This window comes from Musca vetustissima, unplaced genomic scaffold, assembly GCF_032173495.1.
Source record: "Musca vetustissima isolate MV318-11 ecotype Yass unplaced genomic scaffold, APGP_CSIRO_Mvet_v1 utg97036, whole genome shotgun sequence".
Classification (NCBI taxonomy): domain Eukaryota; kingdom Metazoa; phylum Arthropoda; class Insecta; order Diptera; family Muscidae; genus Musca; species Musca vetustissima.
The window spans coordinates 28512-52508 of record NW_026879677.1 but is presented as its reverse complement, the minus strand read 5'-3'; the positions used below and the strand labels follow the sequence as shown (position 1 = coordinate 52508).

Sequence of the window (23997 nt, the reverse complement as noted above, 5' to 3'; positions counted from 1 at the left end):
TGTCAGATTATGGTGTTGAGAAAAAAGGAGTCGGATAATTTTTTGTTATATTAATACACACACAAATTTCAAATTCGATCTTGTATATTACGTTATTACTTGCTTCATATTGAATATGTACGTGTAGTCACTTAAAAAACTTCATACTATTATATGTTCGGATTATCATACCTTTATAAGATATAGTCATTAAGATTTAATTATTACATGGAGTAGTATGGTTTGCAATTTATTTAAAATCGGCCTTTGAGGCTTCAAATTGCAATTTTTGAAAGAAATAAATAAAATAAATAAATATGTTATTCACATTGAAAAATTATATGTTGTACGCTCTCAAGCTGTTCACATGCATCGCATAGGTATGTATCTGCAGCGCCTATGCGGTTCAAGAGTCCTTGTCATATGTCACACCAACATTAAGCCTATTTAGGACCTTAGGAGTTAGACTTATTCCTAGATACCATGGTTTTACCAATACAGCCTTAGAAGAAGAATCTTCCTTTTATATTCGCACGTAATGTTCTTTCCATTCAGCAGAGTCTATGTACAATATTTCTTTCCGCATCTTTTGGCGTGAGTTCAAAATTAATCGGTGCATCAACGTGCATACCATGCCTTGCTAACCGATCCACTTCCTCATTAATATTGATGCCCACATTGCCTGGAAACCAGACCACATGGCAACTTCCAACACTTGCTTATTCCAGGATGTTGTGGCATTCATCAACCAGAAAGTTATCATCCCTACCAGAGCCTAAAGCCTCACTGTCCGTAAAGATGACAAATCTGCTGCAATTATCCTCAGCCGCTATCTCAAACACTTTACGCAAGGCATAAAGTTCGCCGAACATAGACGAGGATTTTAAATTGGTACGGAAAAGAAAACGTTCATCCTCTGTCACACTATAAACTCCACATCCAGCGGAACATTCGCCGACAGATACATCGGTGGCAAATAAACAATTTTATTGTTTTTATAATACGCCATCTCACCGCCGCATACGCCGCTGTTATTACTTCCTTGGGAGTATTATGTTTCGAAGAAGGAAGTAAGTTGGTCCGAATATGGACTTGAGAAGCTTGAGGTGTTTAGGATGATAGTTTTATGTTCTTAAAAATATCAACAAACTCGTGGAAGATGGCGCTGTAGCTGGACTTTACTAAAGGATTGTCCTCAATAATGTTGTATAAAGACCCATTGTTCCGTTTGATTTTAATAGTTTCCTTGCCAGTTAGGATCTGCGCTCTGTAAATGGGAGGTATTTCTCTTGCAGGCGCATACATAACATGTGATGGTGTCGGTAAAGCAACACCTAAGACTCCCTCAAAATATCATTTTGTAGCCTTTCTACGCCTTTGTTGATATCTGCAGGAGCACGCGCTGTCGTTGTTCTGCCATACTCCACTTACGATCTAACAATGCTTTTGTATACATTCAGAGCTATTTGTGGGTGAAGTCCACCCTTCACCGAAGTCAAACATTTCATTAGGTTCGTCCTATTGTCTATATCCTCCTTAAGACACCCAATTTAAGATTGCAGGGTTCTGTACAAGAATCTGCGACGAAGATTTTCACGCTCGATGTTTGGTTTTAATTCAGAGCTATGAGGATGTTATGAACATGCAGGATTGATGATGTTCTGGAAATTCATTTCTGCGTCTACGCATTCATTTATAATGCCACAATTCATGGTTGATATTGAAATTTCCTAGCACCAGGCGATTATTGCCTTCCAAGAGATGGCTAATGTCAGGCGAATAACACGGAACCAGCTATTTAACGGTTGAAGGTATACGTTAACTCGGCGGTACCACATTTGACTGCTACGTCCACTCGTTCCATTGAAATTGCGAAATTGCTGAATTTAACACGTCGGTTTAATGGAGATTGAAAACCCACTTTGCAGAAAATTGTCAGTATACGTTCATGACAAACGCCCAAATAATGTTTCCGCACTAGTTACAGTATTTTGATGTTTCTAGGTGCATTTTTAACCGAAGTGAATGTAATCTGCTATTCAGGTTTCTTGAAGTTCCTAGCTTAGTTTTCCAATAACCTTATTGTTTGTAATTTGGTTTTTATATTTGATAGAGCATAAGCAATCTACTAGAAGCCAATTTACCATAACATGGTCCAACTATAAAGGTCCCCATAATTTCACTACATAGCGGAGGGTATGAAAAATTCGGTCTGGCTGAACGTATATCTTATTTTCTAGAATTAGACCCTTTAGGGATTTAATACATCGTGGACATGCGTTTCTATTTTTTACAGCCAGAATTTTATAACCTTCAAATATTATGCATTACATTTCTAACACGTGGACATACAAAAAAGATTATTCATCTTTGTTTAGTGTTAATATAAGTAAAACTGTAAGTCTAATATAGCTGATCCGCCTGTTGAAATAAGTCCACGTTTAGGCATTTCGCACAAAACGCAAGAATATGTTAATAAGGCAAAATATGTTACTTGTTATATTAATAAAAATCACGTACATGCTAGAGCTTTTTATACCCTTTACCACACTGTGGCAGGGTATTATGTCTTTGTGCATATGTTTGTAACAGGCAAAAATAATCGAGATAGACCCACGGTTCCTTTTGAGAATATGTATAGAATCACTTTCTGATTCTATACATATTCTTTCGATTTGCACGAAATTTGCCATAGCGTACTGAATTAAGTGTAGAATGATGTGTGAAAAGTTTCCTTTTAGCTCCCATATATAGATTTTAGGTAAATGTTGTATGTCCCTATATATATTTCGATTTTCATTTGGCACTTTGAATTAGGTCTAGATTGATGTGTGCTAAGTTTCGTGAAAATCGATTTAGATATAGCTCTCATATATAGTCCGAATATGCATAGAATCACTTTCCGTCCATGTATTTTTGTGAACAAAGTACAGGTCGCATTTATCATCCGATTTGGATGAAATTTGGCAAATGTCACTTATTTGGCCTAAGGACGAACCCTATTGAAATTGAAGACAAACCGGTTCAGATTTAGACATAGCTCCCATACATAGTGTAGAATGATGTGTGAAAAGTTTCGTGAAAATCGGTTCAGATTTAGATATAGCTCCCATATATAGTTTCGCCCGATTTTAGGTAAATGTTGTACCAAAGTCCCTATATATATTTCGATTTTCACGAAATTTGGCGCAGCATAATGAATTAGGTCTAGATTGATGTGTGCTAAGTTTCGTGAAAATCGGTTTAGATTTAGATATAGCTCTCATATATAGTTTCGCCCGATTTTAGGTAAATGGTACACTAAAGTCCCTGGAAATCTTTTGATTTGCACGAATTTTGGCATAGCATACTGAATTAAGTCTAGAATGATGTGTGAACAGTTTCGTGAAAATCGGTTCATATTTAGATATAGCTCGCATATATATTTTCATCCTATTTAAGGTAATTGGTGCACCAAAGACCCTATAATTTTTCGATTTGCACGAAATTTGGCATAGCCTACTGAATTGCGTCTATAATGATGTGTGCTAAGTTTCGTGAAAATCGGTTCAGATTTAGATATATATATATATTTTCGTCCGATTTTTTGTAATTGGTGCACCAAAGTCCCATATATATTATTTGATTTGCACAAATTTTGGTATAGGGTACTGAATTAAGTCTAGGATGATGTTGTAAAGCTTCGTGAAAAGATCCATAGCTAGGACGATTGACACAACGTATTGATGTAATATAAATTAATATCTTGCAAGTTTCTCTGAAATCGGTTCAGATATAGATATATAATAAAAACGTGTCGTCTGTTAGGATACATATGTAGAATATACCCAAAGTGGTGAAGGGTATTATATAGTCGGCCCAGTCCGACTTTACTACTTTCCTTACTGGTTTTAATAATGCTTTGTAACATTTGGTTATGTTACCTCTAAAGAGATTTTAAATTTCAAATCGGATCCCGGTTTCGGATTCCGGCAGAGAAAGTCAAATTCTTTTAACGTGATTTTTGAACATTTGTTAGAAGGGGCTTACTTCATCTCCAGATGAAATGTATCCGAAACCTCCTACCATTGTAATAACCTCGGTTTCAACATAATAACAAAAATGGAAATGGCACGAGATAGCAGCACCTTGAGGAAAATGGGAAGATAAATAAGCAAGGGCAACGACCACAGTATAAAACAATCAATGATACATTGTTTCCAGAAAACCCCACCACCTGGGACAGACTAAAGCAGACAAATCATCTACTTAGCTGGACTACAATGATTAACGAAACTAACAATAGGAGTAACAGCAAAAAATAAGCGAATACAACTGTAACAGTAATAAATAATTTATTGTATGTAGGCCTTGATTACCTGTGATTTTACTTGCGATATTTACAAATTTACTAGGATAATGTCGTGTATCTACTTTTAGTTCACCAAAATATAAATTAACCCAATATCATCCCACAGTGTTATTTTGTCCACCACTGTACACCGTAGCATCATATTGACTAATTTAATCGTTAATGTTTTTAGATAGACGGTGTTAATTCTCACAAAATGTCAAATGCTATTCAATCGCACCGTCATCATAATCGTCATTTCGTATACGAAATTATCAGCACCAACAGTAATTAAATAAACAAATTACATGCAAATGAACTTTTGCCGTTTATCACTTGTTTAATGGTCATTGCAAGATGCCGGGAAACATCGACAGACAAACATACAGTGGAAAGATAAAATCAATGAGAATGTTTTTTTGTCCATAGCATAATTAAAAAATAATAATAATTAACATTAAATGTTTGGGGGTTCCACTGTTCTATGAGAGTAAGAAATATTCCACAACCATAATCAGCTGTTTTTATGCTCCGAAACTTTAACGATAGAGCAAATGTTTTTGTTTTTACCATTCAGAAAGCGCCCCACACTCCGAATACCGGCAACAATACCCGTTTGATAAGGAAAATCAACAAACAACCCCGGTGCTTTTTTGTATAAACAAATAATTTAAAGTGTAAACATTTAATGGGGTTTTGGCAAAGTAGACATATGGTTACCCTAAATATAAACATTTGATGGTACCAAAGTACATTCTCATCTCATGATGTCCATTTTGGAATGAAAAATGTGTCCGAGACAGTATATCTTGTATCTCTTTCTGATATCCTCTGTAAAAACGAAATACCAAATTGCACACATGAAAAATTACAAGTTCGAAAATTCGACTAGGACCTTCAATATACCGAAAATGACAATTTGAAAACGGTGCTTATGTCAGAACATGGATCTGCATTGAAAATGTTCTTGAAAGGGGTTTTTGCCCCACCAAGAACACGTAATGTCAAATTACAAGCACTTCTTTTCGAACACGCACCTGTCACAATGCTTAAAATGGGTGAATTTTAAATGGTGGTTATGTCAAAACGGGACTAATATTGAATTTTTGTTTGCATTGATGTATTTTGCAACCCCTAATGTCAAATTATAACCCCCATGGTTGGAATATGCGCCTATGACCATCAAAATACCAATAGAGGGACCTTTAGTTAAATAATAATTCTAAAATATAAAATTTAAGAAAAAAAACTCAAAATTCCGAATATTGGGAGGGTAGCATTAACTCTTTCAGTGTTTTTGTCGAATATATACGACATTTAAAATTACTCTCTTCTTTTGCAAATTTTCGGTTGTCCTATGTACCGTTACAATTGATGTCTTTGTTTTTGCTGAAAGACAGACAAAACTGTCCGAGGGTTAAAATAAGAATTGCTTTTTTTTCTAAACTCTGTGCCTTCATACGATTTTAAGTACAAAATTTTAGATTTTTATTCCGACAAAATTTTTTTTTGACACTGAAAGGGTTAAAACTGTACAACCTATGCTAAATTTAATTTCAATCGGAAAGATTTAGTCATTTGATTTCAATGGGATTAATTGATTAATTAAAATGAAGTTGGTCGAAAATATATGTGGAAGCTATGTCTGAATCCGCAATAATTTCTACAAAATACAATAACGCCATTCTATGCTCAATGTTATGTATGTGAACCGATTTTCACCAATTTCAATAGGGTTCGTCCTTGGACCGAACAAATGAGCTGTACCAAATTTCATCCAAATTGTGTAAATCTGATGAACATAAATTTGTTGGGGCACCATTTATTATCTTCGGACGAACATACATGTATATGAGAGATATATGTTAATCTGAGCCTATTTCAAAACTTGACACACGTTAAGCTGTACTAACTTCAGTGTATTATACCAAATTAAGAATTAATCTCCAAACTTTGACACTTTGGTGCACCAATCGAACGAATATTTGTATCTATATCTACATCTGAACCGATTTCAAAAAAAAAAAAAAAAAAAAAACTTGACACACGTTGGGCAAAATTTTGTGTCAATCGGTCAAACGAATGGAGTTTGGGCATTATACGCTATGGTTTTCCAATAATGGTCTTAATCGGATGAACTTGGGAGTTTACATCGAATCGGGCCAATATATAAGGGATATATCTTAATCTGAACCGATTTTCAACATACCACACAACATTCTAGACTCAATTTAGTACGCTATGCCAAATTTCCTGCACATCGAAGGATATATAGGGACTATCGGACGAAAATATATATGTGAGCTATATCTCAATCTGAACAGATTTTCACGAAATTTAACACACATTGCTCAAGACTTAATTGAATTTTTTTCAATTTTGTCCAAATCGAAGGATATATAGGGACTTTGGTGCATCATTTACAAAAAATCGGACGAAAATATATATGATAGCTATATCGAAACCCTATTTTCCCGAAACTTGCCATTCATTATTCTAAACTCAATTCAGTACGCCATGTCAAATTCCGTCCAAATCGAAAGTTATACAGGGACTTTTGTACACTATTTACATAAAATCGGACGAAAATATATATGGAAGCTATATCTAAATCTGAACCTATTTTCACGAAACTTAACAGGCTCATTTCAGTATGCTGTGCAAGAAATATAAGGGCTTTGGTGCACCATTTACATAAAATCGGACGAAAATACATATGGGAGCTATATCTAAATCTGAACCAATTTTCACCAATTTCAATAGGGTTTGTCCTTGGGCCAATCATTTCATCCAAATCGGATTATGAATGCGACCTGTACTTTGTTTACAATTTAACACCAACAGACGGACGGAAAAAATTTCACCTCATGGCGATGTCCTCACCAGAATGCCAACAAAATCACACTATTTTAAAATCTGAACCCTCGAAGAACGAATTAATTTTAAAATGTCTTGTTCAAGTTTAAGTCCATTGAGATATAATTTCGTTTCATTTCATGTAAATCGTTCGCCAAAAATCCAATGTGTTCAAATTAACACGACTTTAGACTTAAAGCTAAAATTAGCAGGGTGCGCAAAAATTCGCTCGCGAATGATTCAAAATATAAATAATACTTTACCAAACGAGCATTCGCCAAAGAATGTTCGCACACACATAAAAAACGAGTGAGAGCACACAACAACGTTCGTTCGTTTCGTTTGGTGGTTGAAATTCTTTCTGAAACAAACATTCCCGAATTCTCGCGAATGCTCAAAACGGCAACAAAAAAAACAACAAACGTTCGTTAACTCAATAGTTGTTGGACATGTGTTTTGTTATTCCACACACTTTCTGCTACACACACATTCATTCGTTGTGTGTGTATTTACTTTTTTATGATATTATTGTTTGTTGTTGTTTTTAACAGTGCTCGCGAGCATTCGCGAACATCTGTTTTTTGAGTTTTTCAAAAGAATGTTCTTCAGCAACAAATGTTCGCGAAAGAATGAATCGACGACGCCTGCAGCGAAATTTTATCTTTCGTGATTTTTTCGTACAATGCCAACATTCGCGAGAGATTGCAAATGCTTGTTCATTCATTGTAAATTTATCATTCGCGATAAATTGAAAACATTCGAATTCTCGCCCGTGAGCATTCGTGAGAAAGAGCGCATTTTAATCATTCTTCGCACCCTGAAAATTAGGTAAATCTGAATCGGTTCAGATTTGCATATAGCTTCCATATATTCTCGTCCGAGTTCATGTAAACGGTGCACTAAAGACCCAATGTTTACTCGGTTGAAACGAATTTTATACCCGACCGACTTTGCTTACTGGTTAACTGTACAAACAGCATGATAAACCATCAAGACCCTCCCAACTTCTGTAGCGAATGAATGCATACAATTGCAAAAAATTCAATTATTCTCACATAGAATTAGCAGCAGTAAAGGGGTATTATGAATTAATTGCAGAAGGGTGGAGCAATAGTAGTTGTGCGGGGAGTGCATAATAACTCAAGTTGTCATTCAGCCTGCCAGTCAGTCTAACAGAAGTCATTGTTTGGTTTAGTTCGTGGTCGGGAATAAAACAGCGGATTATGTGACTACAACAAAAATTGCAACAACAAAAAGACACTAAATTTTAAACAAAAATAAACGAGTTCACATTAATTTATTTACAAAAATTCCGTTTCCACTTCCACGGTGATTCGATGTGGCGTTATTTGTGCATTGTGCTGGTTCTCGGAGTACAGTACGGTTTAGCCGGCAAATTAAATAATGGTGCAAAATCGGTGATTAAAAAAGATCCGCCCCTAACGCAAGGGCTATTGTATCCCTTTGAATCGGAATCGCGAGATGTTAGGTCCTTAGATGGTATGTGGCGTTTTTTGAAAGTTGCTTATAATGATTCTATGAAAGGTGTGGAGGAAAAATGGTTTGAACGGGATTTGGATAAGGCAAGTGGAACGGGGAACTAATAAAAATAATAGAATTGGAGAGATATTAAACATCTGGCATTGGTTTACAGGTAAACCCCACTCTAGCAATGCCTGTGCCGGCCAGTTACAATGACTTGACCACAGATGAATCATTAAGGGATCATTTAGGTGTTGTCTGGTATGAAAGGAAATTTTTCGCGTCCTATGATTGGTCATTGGATAAACGCGTTTGGCTACGTTTTGGCAGTGTACATTATTCGGCAGTTGTGGTAAGTTGTTCTGTTGATATTTGAATTCATTGTCCAATAGAGTTGTGTGAATTTTTCTTTTTTTTAGAAAACAAAGAAAATATTTTTATTTATTTTAATTTGTTTTTTAATTATAAATATTTTAACGTAAACTTTAAGGGCATTGACTCATCGTCCGACTCATCGTAAATAAAGAAATTTCAATGGGGTTTAAAAGTAAATATAGGAGATGAGTTGCTAATAAAACTTATTACGGGGTTTTCATACCTAAACCGCAATAGTGGTTCCGTTCAAGGACAAAAATCAAGAACCCCATGTCTTCTTTATAAAGTGGATTCAATTACAACTATCCGTCTGTTGAAATCAATACAGAGATCTCAATACTTAAGAAAGAGCCTTAAAATTTTGAACATAGATTGATAATATTCCTGAGGATATTTTCAATTTAAAATGTGCCACCCCATTTTCGGTATTTTGAATGCTCAAAGTTAATGTTTTGAGGTATTTAAGGTAATTTGAAGACTTCAGACGCATTTTCCAGCAAAGAATTCTGTAATTTGATATTCCAAATCTTTGGAACATAAAAATAAAAATAATCGTAAAAATTATAGGTCCATGGAAGCGTCTGTAATTTTGGAATTCTGTATTATTATAGCGTAAAGAGACTTATTTTTAGAAAATGTTCAATAAGTCAATATTTTAACATGGTTCCCATTTTTCGGTAGCCATATATTCGGATTAAGTCTAGTTTAAGGCCCGATCGTGGACAGTTTTTAAATTGTTTATCAATTTAATGCTGTTGAGGTTCTGAGAAAATTCTTTCGCGTAACTGGAGTTGGAACCTGCCCATAGAAAGATGTTTTGAATTCCCGGCCGAATGTCGCCCATCCACAAATCCTTCTTCCCCTATCTTGCTCGATACATTTGTCGAGCTTAAAAAAAAATTCCAAGCGCATCGATGATGTGCACAGTTTTCCAATGTCTAGACCATGTCTAGATATGTTATATTTCACTTGATCTTTCCATCGAATTCGTGGCCTTCCCCTTATCGCTTTTATATGTCTTTTGAGCTGGGACATACTCATCTATTCTCACAATATGGTCTGGCCGTAATCGCTACAGCTCGATACGTCTGACAATGTCGATGTCCGAGTATATATGGTGTTTCATTTCATGGTCCTGTTTCTAAACTCCTTACTCAGACTATGGTTGCATCTCAGGGCAAACAGTATCATTTTCCGAATTTCAAAACTGATGTCAATAGTTTAATTTATAGCGGTATCTAGGTATATAACATCGTTGACAACCTCAAAGCTATAGTTTTCAAGTTCCCCGGTTGGTCCGAATCTATTGGCCATCTTGCGCGTTGATACCATTCGACTGGTCTTCCATTTACTGTCAGGTCCCACCATTTACTGTGAGGTCCCACTTTGGCAGACTCATTCTCAATTCGTTCAAAGGTGGCTGTTACCGCTCGCAATGTTCGATCCGTTATGTCGATGTCCTCGGCACAGACGAATAACATCTGCTGTTTAGTGTACATAGTGCCTTTGCATCTCGTATGACCGTTTCCAGAAGGATGTTAAAAAGGTCACACGACAAATTGTCACCTTGTCTGAATCCTCGTTCGTTATTGAACGGCTCCGCGAGGTCCTTTCCGACTTTAACTGCTGACCTTGTGCAAATCGAAATATTTACAGGGACATTTACATTAAATTGGACAACAATATATATGGGAGCTATATCTAAATCTGAACCGATTTTCACCAATTTCAATTGGGTTCGTCCTTGGGCAAATAAATGAGCTGTACCAAATTTGATCAATATCGGATTATAAATGCGACCTGTACTTTGTTTACAATTTAACATCAATAGACAGACAGACGGGCGGATGGGCAGGCATAAATCGACTCAGAAAGTGATTCTATGCATATTCTCAAAAGAAACCATGGGTCTATCTCGATTCATTTTGCCTGTTACAAACCTATGCACAAAGGCATAGTACCCTGTACCACAGTGTGGTCAAGGGTATAAAAAGAAGGTGAAAACAAAATGGTTATAGGGAAAATTCGAATGCCGAAGTACGAATTTCCGCAAGAAAAAAGGTATTTGGTTATTACCAAGACCTCAAGAACTACCAGTGTTAAAATTTGTTCCGCATTTTCCCATCGAAGTGGTTATAGTTTGGCATTCTCAGATGTTCCGGATTCTTAGAGGTTGAAAACATCTAGATCGACTGCGACCTGAAGACAAATTAGTTGGTTTAGCTGGGTAGTTGAGTATATGCAGCATATCGTGAGGTCCTAGGTATTTGTCTTGTATGGTGCTGTCAATTCGGGCGCAGTACGAATTAAGTCTGAGCGCTATTGCTTTTACACAATGAGCTGAAGTGACATACGTTGGCCAAGTAAGACTCGATCGATCGATCCTGTTGAACAAAGCGCTCTGTCTTGTATCGTTGAACATCTTTCTCTAGATCGTGAAGGTCATCCTTACTTGCCTGGGTTGTGGGTGAATCCTATCAATGGGGGTAATGCCATGAATGATTCCGCTAATAGCACCCAAAAAGTGCTACATCGACTACATCCACTTGTATCGATGTGCCTCATTGCTTAACACCGGCCGTCCTATTGTTTTGTAAGAGGTGAAAAAGGTTTCTTCGAGGACCTTGTCGGCAAGCGATTCGAGGATCTTGTTCGTACTACTGATTTTGTCGCAAGTAACAGCGGATTGAGCGGATGACTAATCAACGTTGTTCGCAAAATGTTCGGGTGGTTTGTTCAGCAGAAGCTTTATTTCATGTGGTGAACAGTGTGTCTCAAATTAAAGAACTGTACCAAATCAGCTATATGTCATCGATAATGGGACCCGGTTTCATGCCGTCCGTATGCGAGATCCACCGAAATTGTTCTATTATACGGCCTGTTTAAGCCCTTTACTTATATGTATGTGTGGTTTTTGCTTGTATTGCTGTATAATCCTCCACAATTCAAATCGATGTTGGGAAACTTGGAACCTACTTCTCACCATAGGGAGAAGTAGTGACTCAAACGTATTGGCTACTGGGGACAAATGTAAAATCGGCTTGTAGGATTAACCTTTTAATTAAGTAGCGGAATCACCTCGCCTAATTTCTATACTTCAAGAACAACGACTGGTTGAGTTCAGCTTTTAAATACTCCACTCCAGGCTCATCTAGGTTTGTAGGAAATTACAGAGTAACAGACGAATGGAAAAATGGCGCTTAATGTCCTACAACACCTAACAAAAAATTAATATGCGAGAATAAGCCGGCTACAATGTTGCAAAGCTTTATGTGGTCTATTCCAGTATGTCGATTATGCTCGCATATTAAACTGTTGACTTCGAGGGTAAGCTCTTTCAAAATTGGGTCTTCAAATGTTGTACGCAATTGAGCGCCATTATTCGATTCACTAATCAGTCGAGAGAGACTGCTTTTAATATAATCGGATTATGGATATCTAATTACGTTCAGAAGTGTGGCCTATTTTATTATATATTTTAATATATCGATAAAATATAATTATAAATATATAGAGATCTAAAATTTCAATACAATGTAAAACGTTTTCACACAAATGTATAATTTATTTAATTTTTTTAACAGTGGCTCAATGGCGTAGAAGTCGTTCAACATGATATCGGTCACTTGCCATTTGAAGTGGAAATAACGGATCATTTGAAATTTGGTGCTCAAAATCGTCTGACAGTGCTGTGCAATAATACCCTAACACGTTCAACAGTGCCACAGGGTGATGTGGTCAAACTTTTGACAGATGCCGGCAATAAAACATATCAAACGTATACATTCGATTTCTTTAATTATGCCGGTATACATCGTTCGGTGGTGTTATATACTACACCCAAAGTCTATATACAAGATATACACATAACGACAGATGTGATAGTGCAGCCAAACGAAGACGAGGAAGAAGAAGTGGTAGAAGAAAATTCAGGAAATATTGGAATAATTGATTTTAAAGTAACCATTGCTGGAATAGATACCAACGAAGTTACGGAATCACCCGTATTTGAATCATATTATTTACATATACAATTACGAGCAGCTGATGAAATTGTCGCCCATGAAATGTGTAAAGGGAGGGCATTTAATGGAACACTTAGGGTGAAAAATCCCATACTATGGTGGCCATATCTCATGAATCCCGTCTATGGTTATCTATATACTTTGGAAATATATTTGCATTCAGCTGCAGATGAATCGCTGGTCGATGTTTATCGAATGAAAGTTGGTATACGTAAATTGCAATGGGACGAGACAAGTTTTTTGCTAAATGGTCGTAAAGTTTATCTGCATGGATTTGGGAGACATGAGGATTCGGATGTGAGTATTTGAAATTTTATGTTTAAATATTATAAATAATTTTGATGGTTATTCATTACAGTTAAGAGGAAAAGGTTTAGATTATGCCTTGCTAACACGTGATTTTAATCTTCTGAAATGGATTGGAGCCAATGCCTATCGTACTTCACATTATCCTTATTCGGAGGAGTCAATGCAATTTGCCGATGAAAATGGCATCATGATTATTGATGAATGTTCAAGTGTCAATACCGAGTGAGTTGGATTTAAGACTCTGACATTTTATAAGGGGTCTTTTAATATTGTCTTTATATTTCAGTTATTTTGGAGCCGAACTCTTGTACAATCACAAATCAGCCTTGGAACAATTAATACATCGTGATCGCAACCATCCCAGTGTTATAATGTGGTCAATTGCAAATGAACCCAGAACACAAAAGAATCAATCTGAGGCATATTTTAGGTAAATATTCTAATTCGATCTACTAGAAACTAAAGACATGTGGTAGCAACTGTGTTTTGGAACAAATAATCTTAGGGAATTAATGTTAGGATTTAATAGCATGATTATTCGGATTAAAGGGTATATAAAGTATGATCCGCTCAGTACTATTTCCCTATTCACCGACAGGTTAATTGCTTTATCGAGGAAGTCTATTGGGCCACCAACTTATTTGTATATTACCATAAACTGCTACAAATGATCAGCACTTCCTGCAACAGCCCTAATCAAAAATCGACGTATTAACAATCGAATCCCCTGGGAAGAAAATCATTAATAACCAGGGTGCGCAACAATTCGCTCGCGAATGATTCAAAATACGTTCTATTCGTTTAATGCTCATTTTACGAATGAATTTATGGCGATAAATTCTTTACCAAACGAGCATTCGCCAAACGAATGTTCACACACGCATAACATTGGTATTTAAAACCCAACAATAGTCATTTCGTACACCAAAGACCACAGAAAGATGTACCCACAAAAAAAAAAAAAAATCCGCAGGAAATCTCATCAAAACGTACGGCTGTCGATTTTCATTTAAGGGGACCCCCCCCATTCTCGGGGCCAAAATTTTTGTTGATATAATTCGAATCTACACTGATTAAAGAATGTCTCTACAAAATTTCAAGTGAAAATCTCAAGAACTCTTGAAGATATATCCGATTTATTGTGTCAGCTTCAAGTGACGGCTGAAGGGCTTCTCAAACTTTAAACGCGTTTTTCTCTAAACATTTTTTTGCGAATGGCGGGCACGATAACTCAAAAGCTAATAATCCAATCGGTTCCAAATTTTGCTACGTTTCTCTGCGAGTTTATAGCTCTCGTATGAACTAGTATACAGCCAATCGGTGAAGATCTTCCTTATTTTTTAACTTGGTTTTTGGTAAAAAATCGGCGATTTTCCAAAAATATTTTTTCAAAGGTCCACCATTTTGTTAATTTTAGAGCGAAGTCAATAATCCTAGTTCATACGAGAGCCAGACATGTACTCTTTCTAACACCGTTGGAATTTTCGGATTCCGATGTTCCAGTGAGGAGTTATCATGCCCGCCATCAAAAATAAGGCCTTTTTTTAATTATTTTTCTTCTCTTTTAAATCTTCAAATATATATGTGCAAAGTTACAAACCTTAACAAGCATTGGTATTGATTTACCAGCCCATTGAAAATCGTGAAAAATTAAAATCGAGAATGGGTGGGGTTCCCTTAAGTCCTATACCACCACAGTTACAGGCAGAATTCCTGTAATGAGAACATATTATCCGCCCAGGACCTCTAGATTGGCACAGCAGCTCCACCAACTTCTTGCTGCAGTTAAGCGCTAAAAAAGATTATTTGGTCCTTGAGCATAGGTGCTCTAAATGATTAAAACACCTTAACCACTGCAATATAAATTCTAAGCAGCAACAATAACGAGTCTATCTGGTTCCAAAAGAAGTAATAATCTCCCTGATATTTTCCTTTAGATACCAAGAAATGTGCATTGCCGTTCTAGTGCCAACTCATTGATCTTTGCAGAGCAGAAGCAAGCGAACAGTTATCAGAAGGTACAAAAATCTTAAACGAGAAATTCACATCCAGCGAGCTAGAGACAATTATCTCCAAATCCATACCATCCAAAGCCCAAGATCCAAATGGCATTTCCATATTTAAGTTATAGAAGCATGGTGCAATAGAGTTGGGTATTCTGACCTAAATTCAATGTCACAGTTAGTAATTCCTATTATTTGGATAGTTTCCCGCATTATTCCAATTCTAAAAGTAGATACATCCGCTACTATTTGGGAATTTCCCCGCCCGATTTCTCTTACTATCCATCAACATTTTTTTTCAGGGAACCATATTGCACAATAAAAGCTTTGCAAGAAATTACTTACTTCCTGAACAGAACAATGTAGCAGTCTTAGATCTGTCCAAGGCGTTCGATAATCATTCGTCGATCATTCCGAACTGATATCGGACATAACAAATTCCATCCTTCCGAGTAATATCAAGCGTTGGCTTGCCAACTACATTAAAGTAGTCGGCAGTAGTCGAATTGAGATAGATCGCCAAAATGTTGCATAGAGTTGTCTTCTGTCTGCTGGCAAGTCAAGATTGAAGATGGGCTATATCGGTGCACGTTAACATAACGTAGCTACCCATTAAGGGTACCCTCAATTTTCGGTACTTTTGGGTTCTTGTGGGCGTTTTTCAGTTGAATTCGTTGAAATTTTGTACATCGGGTTCTTATTGGGTATCAAATTTCTACACTAAAATCATACATATAGGGCCACTTTTTCTGATAGCCTCCTATATAACTGTACCCCCCCTAATTTTCGGCATTTTGGGGCTCTTGAGAGCGCTTTTCAACTGAATTCGCTGAAATTTAGTGCAATAGGTTATAATTTTGTACCAAATTTGTCCACTAAAATTATAAATATCGGTCCACTTTTCTGGTATACCCCCCAAATTTTTGGCATTTTGTGGTACTTACATTGGGTTCTTATTGGTTACCAAATTTCTCCACTAAAAATTATAAATATAGGTCTACTTTTTTTCTGGTAGCCCCCCATTTCTGTATTTTGAGGTTTTGAGGTTATTTTTCGACCGAATTGGTAATTTAGTACTTTTAGTTCTTCTCTCTCTTCTTCTCTCTACTAAATATTATATAATATAATATAGGTCAATTTTTTCGGTAGACCCCATATAAGGGTACCTCCCAATTTTCGGTACTTTTAACCGAATTCGCTGTAGTTTGGTATTTTGTAGTCGTATATGGTAACGAATCTCCCTCCCAAAAATTATTAATATTCGCCCCCTTGTAGTAGTCCCATATAACCCCCTTTTTATAATAGGGGGAAGTATGGAATTCAAAGACGATTTAGCCATCGATTGAATTCATTCTACCTTCGGAGGATATCGAGATAAAAACTAAAACGTCAAGTTTGAGAATGAAATATATCAACCCGCATTTAGGCCTAGCATATAGTGATACCTACCCAATTTTCGGTATTTTTATTTTAATATTTAGCGTATAGCCTCCAGGGACCTACACATTTTCTACTGCACTGACAATTTTCATATTGAACCAGCAGCTTCCACCCACCCCCGAAATAAAATCTTCATATAACTTTGCCCTCAAAATTGCAGTATTTTTGGAAATTTTATACACATTTTCTCCATTAAAAATTGGATGCGTTAAAATTTGATTATGTGCAGGTTGAGACTGAGGGTGCCAAGGCATCAACATCAACATCGAGTTTTTATTTTTTTATCGGGCTTATGTATTATCGATATCAGCGAAGTGACTAGGGTCAATTTTACCCTCTTACTGTTGCTTAATTTTGACGAACCTCTCAATTGTTCGCCTAATATATATGATATAGGGGAACCAATTTTCATCTCGTCGATCAAGGATCACTGTCACATGGTTATTTCAGCTATTATACGGTATCTGAAATAAGATACCGTGTGCTATTTCATCCATATAGCATGTTAGGTAATCAGAAGGTTGCAGGGTATTCTATAGATTTTACCGCTAATATGTTCTTAGTGTCTCTATGAATCTAAAATTAATGTCAATATTCAGTTTATTTTTACATTTCTATTAAATTTTCTACAAATAAGTATATTAATAACATTTCTTTATTTTTCAGAGAAATCGTGAGATATGCCAAGACATTGGATCTTAGCAGACCAATAACGGCCGCAATTAATGTGGAAATTGGTAAAGATAAATTGGTATGTAAATTAAATTAACATTTATTATCACGGCATTCATTAGCAAACACACCGCAAAACTTTATAAAAAATGTAAGAAAGTTAACAGAAAAATCCCTTCTTAAGATTCTTGTAATGATAAAAAGTATTCGAATATACCTTACTATGTAGATTAAAATAAATCAATTTTGAATATTTTTGTAGGCTCAATTTCTGGACATCATCAGCTTCAATCGTTACAATGCCTGGTATCACAATGCTGGTCATTTGGATAGCATTTCAATAAATGTCAAAACCGAAGCAACTAATTGGAATAAAAAGTACAAGCGTCCGATAATAATGTCTGAATATGGTGCCGATACATTAGAAGGTTTACATTCTGTAAGAAAGAAATAATATTTGGTGCATTAGAAATGAATTTTAATAAATTAATTATTTTAGTTACCTGAAACAATTTGGTCAGAGGACTATCAAATTGCGCTGTTCGGTCAACATTTTAAGGCATTCGATTATTTAATACAACAGAAATGGTTTATCGGAGAGTTTGTATGGAATTTTGCTGATTTTAAAACAGAACAAGGTTGGTATTTTGTTTTCATTGCAATACAACGTATGATATTTATAATTCATATTTTTGTAGCCTATACCCGAGTTGGTGGCAATAAGAAGGGCGTATTTACCCGCAATCGTCAACCAAAATCTGCTGCCCATCTTTTACGTGAACGTTATTATGGTCTATGCAAGCAATTCTATGAATGCGAGGTGCCTAGTGATTTCTTGCCTTATACTATAAATTGGCGTTATCGTGTCCATCGTCCTGCCGTCGATGCAGAAAATTGTGATTCAAATTCTATAAACAAAGAATGTATAGATTTTCAATTGAACTGAGTAATATTTGAGGAAATATTAAATAATATAAAATATATTAATAAACGAATTGGAAGTAGAGCACAAAAAGGCTTACTTATCAATTTCAATTAAAACCAGGAATGAAAGTTCAACAGCCGAACAGGACCAACTATATGATATCCATCACGATCCTTCTTATATACGAAATTAATATAGGGTCTTTGGTGCACCATTCACATAAAATCGGACAAAAAATATATGGGAGCAACATCAAAATCTGAACCTATTTTCACGAAACGTAACACAAATCATTGCAAACTCCATAACTTATGATATTCTAAATTTCGTCTTAATCGGACAAAAATTGGGAGATTAGTGCACCATTTATAAAAAAAATCGGACGAACATATATATGGGAGCTATATCTAAATCGGAACCGATTTCAAAGAAACTTAGCTCATTTATCTCGAAACTGTATGGTATTTCAAATTTCGTCTGCATCATTGGGGGTTTAGTGCACCAATTACATATAATATAGAACATATATATCTAACTCTAGATCGATTTAAACAAAACTTAGCACACATCATTATAGACTTAATTTAATGCACAATTTCGTGTAATTCGAAAGAAATATAGGGGCTTTGATGCACCATTTACATAAAATCGGACGAAAATATATATGGAAGCTATATATAAATCTGAGATGATCTCAACGAAAATTAACACATGTCATTCTAGACTCAATTCAGTATGCTATTCAACATTTTGTCCCAATCGAAAATATCTTGGAAGTTTAGTGCATCACTGACATAAAATCGAACAAAAAATATATTTGCGAACTATATCTAAATCTAAACAGATTTCAACAAAACCTTAACATACACTTATCTGTACTTAATTCAGAACGATTTGCAAATGTTTTTCTCAATCGGACAAACTTTGGAGCTTGGTGCTCCATTTACATAAATTCGGATATATATATATATATGTAGAACGGGCCAAGATTAAATAGTCTAAAAACGTGATTCTAGGCATATCCTCAAAAGAAACCATGGGTCTTTCTCGTTTCCTTTGGGATGCACCATAGTGTGGAGAATGGTATAAAAACCCTCGAACGGTACAGAGATCCGCCACAAAGTCGACACTGTCTACCACGTGGATGGCTAAAATAAATCTATCTTATGAAGCTAAAGTCTGCCCAGTGGTAAGCAATGCGTCGTCAGTGTATTTTTCGAATGTAATTGTTACGAAGTGGATGGACATTCTGACTCCAGACAGTAAAAAAACAAGTACGACATTGATTTTGAGTTAGTACAACAATCTAGAGAAAAACTCTCTCATTTACCAACAAGTTTTATTTTAAAACCTAATTATCCTTGAGTGCTCCACAAATACTCCGTTAAGAGTAGATTCAACAAGCCTGCTTTCTAATACAGTTAGTAAATAGACTTTTTGTACACGAATATGAAAATTTATTTAATATTTGTATGCTATTGATAGTTTGATATCTGACTTTATTGTCTGAACTACCGACAGCAGTCTGTCCTGATGTATTATACAATAACTGGTATTTTATTGCTCTGTAAGAGATTACTTGCATTTTTGCCGCAGAACTTTGATTAATCGTGAGACAATTAAAATTAGTGTGTCAAAATTAAATGTTTGTTTTAATGACAATGATTTTATTAAAACAGTTTTTTCTTCTAAAAAATCGTCATCTTAATCGGTTTTTTCTTAAATCTATAAAATATAATTTTTATTGCTATTTTATATCAGTCTTCTTGATTTTGTGGTTCTACAATTTGCAAACACTCATCCGCAAATTCCAAAAATAATGGCTCCTGCATTGCCGCTCTAATCGCTTTCCAAGCATTTGGTGCTGTATCAATTTCGGTAAGTAAGTTTCTTAAATGTGGATTATATAGTAGATTTTTTAAGGATTCACTGTTGCCTGAAAATATATTAAATAATGATTAAAATAAATATATACAGTGAGTCAAATACATATTTTGCTTCTATACAAATTTGACAAAATTCCAAAGTAACCACATACTTTAAGCGGCTCGGAGGCGATTCCAACAAACCGCGTCATTTTTTGTGAGTATTTACCTTCAATACTTTAGTCTGCTATATATTTTGTAATATTTGGTAGTTTCTGGTCCAAATTCAAAATAAGACTATTAAATATAGTCGCCGCTGCTTTAAAGTATATGTATAGAATAATTGGTTTTCAAAAAAAACTGTTATCATTTATATTTTTCGATATGAACTCCTTATGTACACTTTTATCGCAAGTAGTCGTAAAAATGCCAGAGGTCATTTAAATGGCGTTTAGATATTTTTGTAAATAATTTGTTTGTCAGTTTTTGGTTTTAGATTAGACGCGACTACGAATTAAATCAGGACCAAAAATTATCAAACATTTCACAACATTTTTTTACCAAAGGTGGTCCTTTTGATACTTCTAATTTCTCTTCAGTTTCTCTAGAAAATAACATACCCAACATTTGTAATTTGTCCTTTGGCACCGTATCTTCTGTTTTGAAAGGTTCATGAACAGTAGGTTCTTCCTCATCGTCAGGTGCATCAGCTTTTGTACTTTCAGTCTCATTTACTTTGAGAACACATTCGGGTGAATCTTTGTGAACTTTATAACATTGAAGGGAGCAACTAAAATAAAAAACAGTTATTAAAACATGGCTTAAATCTAGTTTAGTAAAAACGATACGATTTTTCTGAAAAATTTTCCAGAGGTAGGTATTTTTACCCCAATTATGGGGATTTTTTTGGTAGGGGTACGTCCCCACGAATAAAATACAGTGAGCAGCAAAATTCATGGTACCCCATACAAATAAAAAAATATTCAGTAATTTTTTTATTTTATGTATTCACTCCTATACTACAACAATGGTATATAATATTTCATTTATTTGTTCCAACAAACCATAAAAATAATCGAGATCGTGTCAACTCCAAATTTTTGCACAGCTTAAGTCATGGTACTCCTGGTCAGAGCTGATATTACACATCATTTATGGGATAAAATCGTTTAGTAAAATAGGTGGCAACTATTTAGAGTTTTGTAAAATTCTCTTTTAAAACAATAACGGTACTTTGCACATTCCCAAAAGTATTTGCTTAGTGCAACAAGTGAAAGCAAGTATTTTTTAAAATGCCTAGAAAAGAACTAACTATTAAAGAGCGAAAAATAATAATTAATAACCATGAAATGGGAAAATTCTATTCCGAAACAGGTAAAATGATAAACAGAACCAAATCAGCAGTCCAAAAAGTAGTTAATCGATACAAAAAAGAAAATATAATTGAAAATGAACCGCGATCTGGCCGTCCCAGGACGCGCTCAACATCAGAGAAGAACAAAAAATTGAATGTATTTTTAAAAAAGGATCCATTTTCCAGCTCTTCTAAAATCGCTGCAGACTTAAAAGAATCATTTAGGAAAGCAGTTTCAGCAGACACGGTACGTAGGTGCATGAAGAAGTGTGGATTCAATGCCCGCACTACCTGAAAAACACTTGTTAACAAAACAAACAGAAAGAAGCGTGTCGATTTTGCAAATGATGATAAAAACAAGACAAATGAGTTCTGGGAAAAAGTTATTTTTTGGAAGAATCAAAATTTAACATATTTGGGTCGGATGGACGCTCTTTGGTGTGGCGAAACAAAGGCAAAGAGCTCAATCCAAAGAATACTCGGAAAACAGTAAAGCACGGAGGGGTTGGAGTAATGGTATGGGGATGCATGTCAGCAACTGGTGTTGACAATTTGGTATTCATTGAGGAAATAATGAATAAAACAGTTTACATGAATATTTTGAAACAAAATTTGAATCAAAGTGCTGAAAAACTCAACATTCGTGATAATTATTACTTCCAACAGGACAATGATCCAAAACACACTGCTATTGACGTTAAGAATTGGATCGTATGCAATACACCACTCATGCTGATAACACCTCCACAAAGCCCCGATTTAAATCCGATTGAGCTCCTATCATCTAGATAAACGAATCCGAAATCATACAATTTTTAGTAAGGCCCAACTCAAAGAAATACTTCTGACAGAATGGGGTAAAATATCGTCCGACTACACTAAAAAACTTGTATACTCAATGCCCGAACGATTGAATGAAGTTTTAAAACTCAAGTGATATCCTACCAAATATTAGTTAAGCCAATTTAATTGTAAAAATTAAGTAATATTAAATAATTCATTATTATTCTTCAGAGGTACCAAGACTTATGCTGTGCAAAAATATGGACTTTTAACTATGTCAATTTTGTTTTATATTTTGTTTTAATACAAAAATGAAATATTACTTTAATTTGTTGTAGTATAGGATTGAATACATTAAATAAAAATATATATTTGAAATTTTGTGAATTACTTTTTGAGGAATTACTGAATATTGTTTGATTTGTATGGGGTACCATGACCTTTGCTGCTCACTGTATATCCCCATAATGAGGGTACATCCCCACGAACAAAATATATCCCCATAATTAGGGTAAAAATACCTACCTCTGGAAAAAAATTCAGAAAAATCTGATCGTTTTCCCCAAACTAGAGTTGTTCCAAAAACATCGACTTTTAGGTGCTACTGTAACTACATTTAATTCAGCTTAAAGAAATTGAAGTTCAACTGTAATAGACACGAGGACAAAGTCAGAGAGATTGTGTTCCAGGACCACGCTATAGTTGTTCTTAATGACAGTCAGTACTAAGGTTCTTTCAATGATGTCTGTTTCCGGATTGTGGTTGTTTCTTATTCACTCAGAGAAGTACTTACTATTGACCAAAACATTTCGGACACTTATATTTGTTGGTTACTTCATGGCAAACGATACACTCCATTTTCTTTAGAATATATTTATAATATTAGAAGAAATTCAAACCGATTCCTTTACGCGAAACAAAATGTGTGAAGTTAATGTTTACGAATGAGTGTGATGCATAGCAACGTGTTGTTGTTTAGAAAGGGACATAGAAGATTGTCAATCATCTGATTTTATCCATAAAATAGGGAGACGTAATTCGATTTTTGACCAATCGATTTCATATTCTAAATTAAGAAAAGAACGAGAAGTAGATTATCCAAAACTATAAAATAAATAAAATATTAGCCCTGTGCGATTTTTTAATGACTTCTGTGGCTTCATTATTTCCAGCAGCTAAAACACGTGGGCTAAACTCGGTTCGACATTCAAGAAACTGCCAACGTTAATGATACATGCATTGTCCTAAATAAGGAATCACCCTGTTGAATCAGTAGCTAGCCAAGTCGTTTAGCAAGGACTGGAACCAAATTATACGCACAGAAAAGTCTGGTAACTATGATGTATGTGTGTTTAGTACGTAAACTGTATACAATAGTACGAGATGTGATGTGTAGATGGCGATCGGAATTTTCGTCATCGTTGATATTGTTACTTTCTTGGGTCTATCTTTCTTTACCTCGTGTAGACGTTGTTTTACAATGTAAAGGAATTGTTGCTTGCGATAACCAGAGTTCTACTGTATTTTAGTATATCCCACATATATACCAGTAAGGAAAGTAGTAAAGTCGGACGGGGCCGACTATATGTTACCCTTCAT

General features: G+C 35.3%; 2 protein-coding genes across 2 annotated transcripts; one reads left to right on the top strand and one right to left on the bottom strand.

Moving 5' to 3' along the window:
* Positions 1-8502: 8502 nt before the first annotated feature.
* On the top strand, positions 8503-18426 carry LOC133324711 (beta-glucuronidase-like). Its single transcript, XM_061533553.1, has 9 exons — positions 8503-8748; positions 8820-8999; positions 12607-13344; positions 13406-13578; positions 13643-13786; positions 17466-17550; positions 17734-17910; positions 17971-18109; positions 18170-18426. Exons 1-9 carry the CDS (start codon positions 8503-8505, stop codon positions 18415-18417), a joined length of 2130 nt encoding a protein of 709 aa, XP_061389537.1. The 3' UTR covers positions 18418-18426.
* A 1725-nt stretch (positions 18427-20151) lies between these two features.
* Positions 20152-23256, bottom strand: LOC133324710 (zinc finger HIT domain-containing protein 3). The gene is made up of 3 exons (XM_061533552.1): positions 23192-23256; positions 20882-21051; positions 20152-20332 (listed from the first exon to the last, which is right to left on the bottom strand). The coding sequence occupies exons 1-3, from the start codon at positions 23254-23256 to the stop codon at positions 20154-20156; spliced, it is 414 nt and encodes a 137-aa protein (XP_061389536.1). The 3' UTR covers positions 20152-20153.
* Positions 23257-23997: the final 741 nt, after the last annotated feature.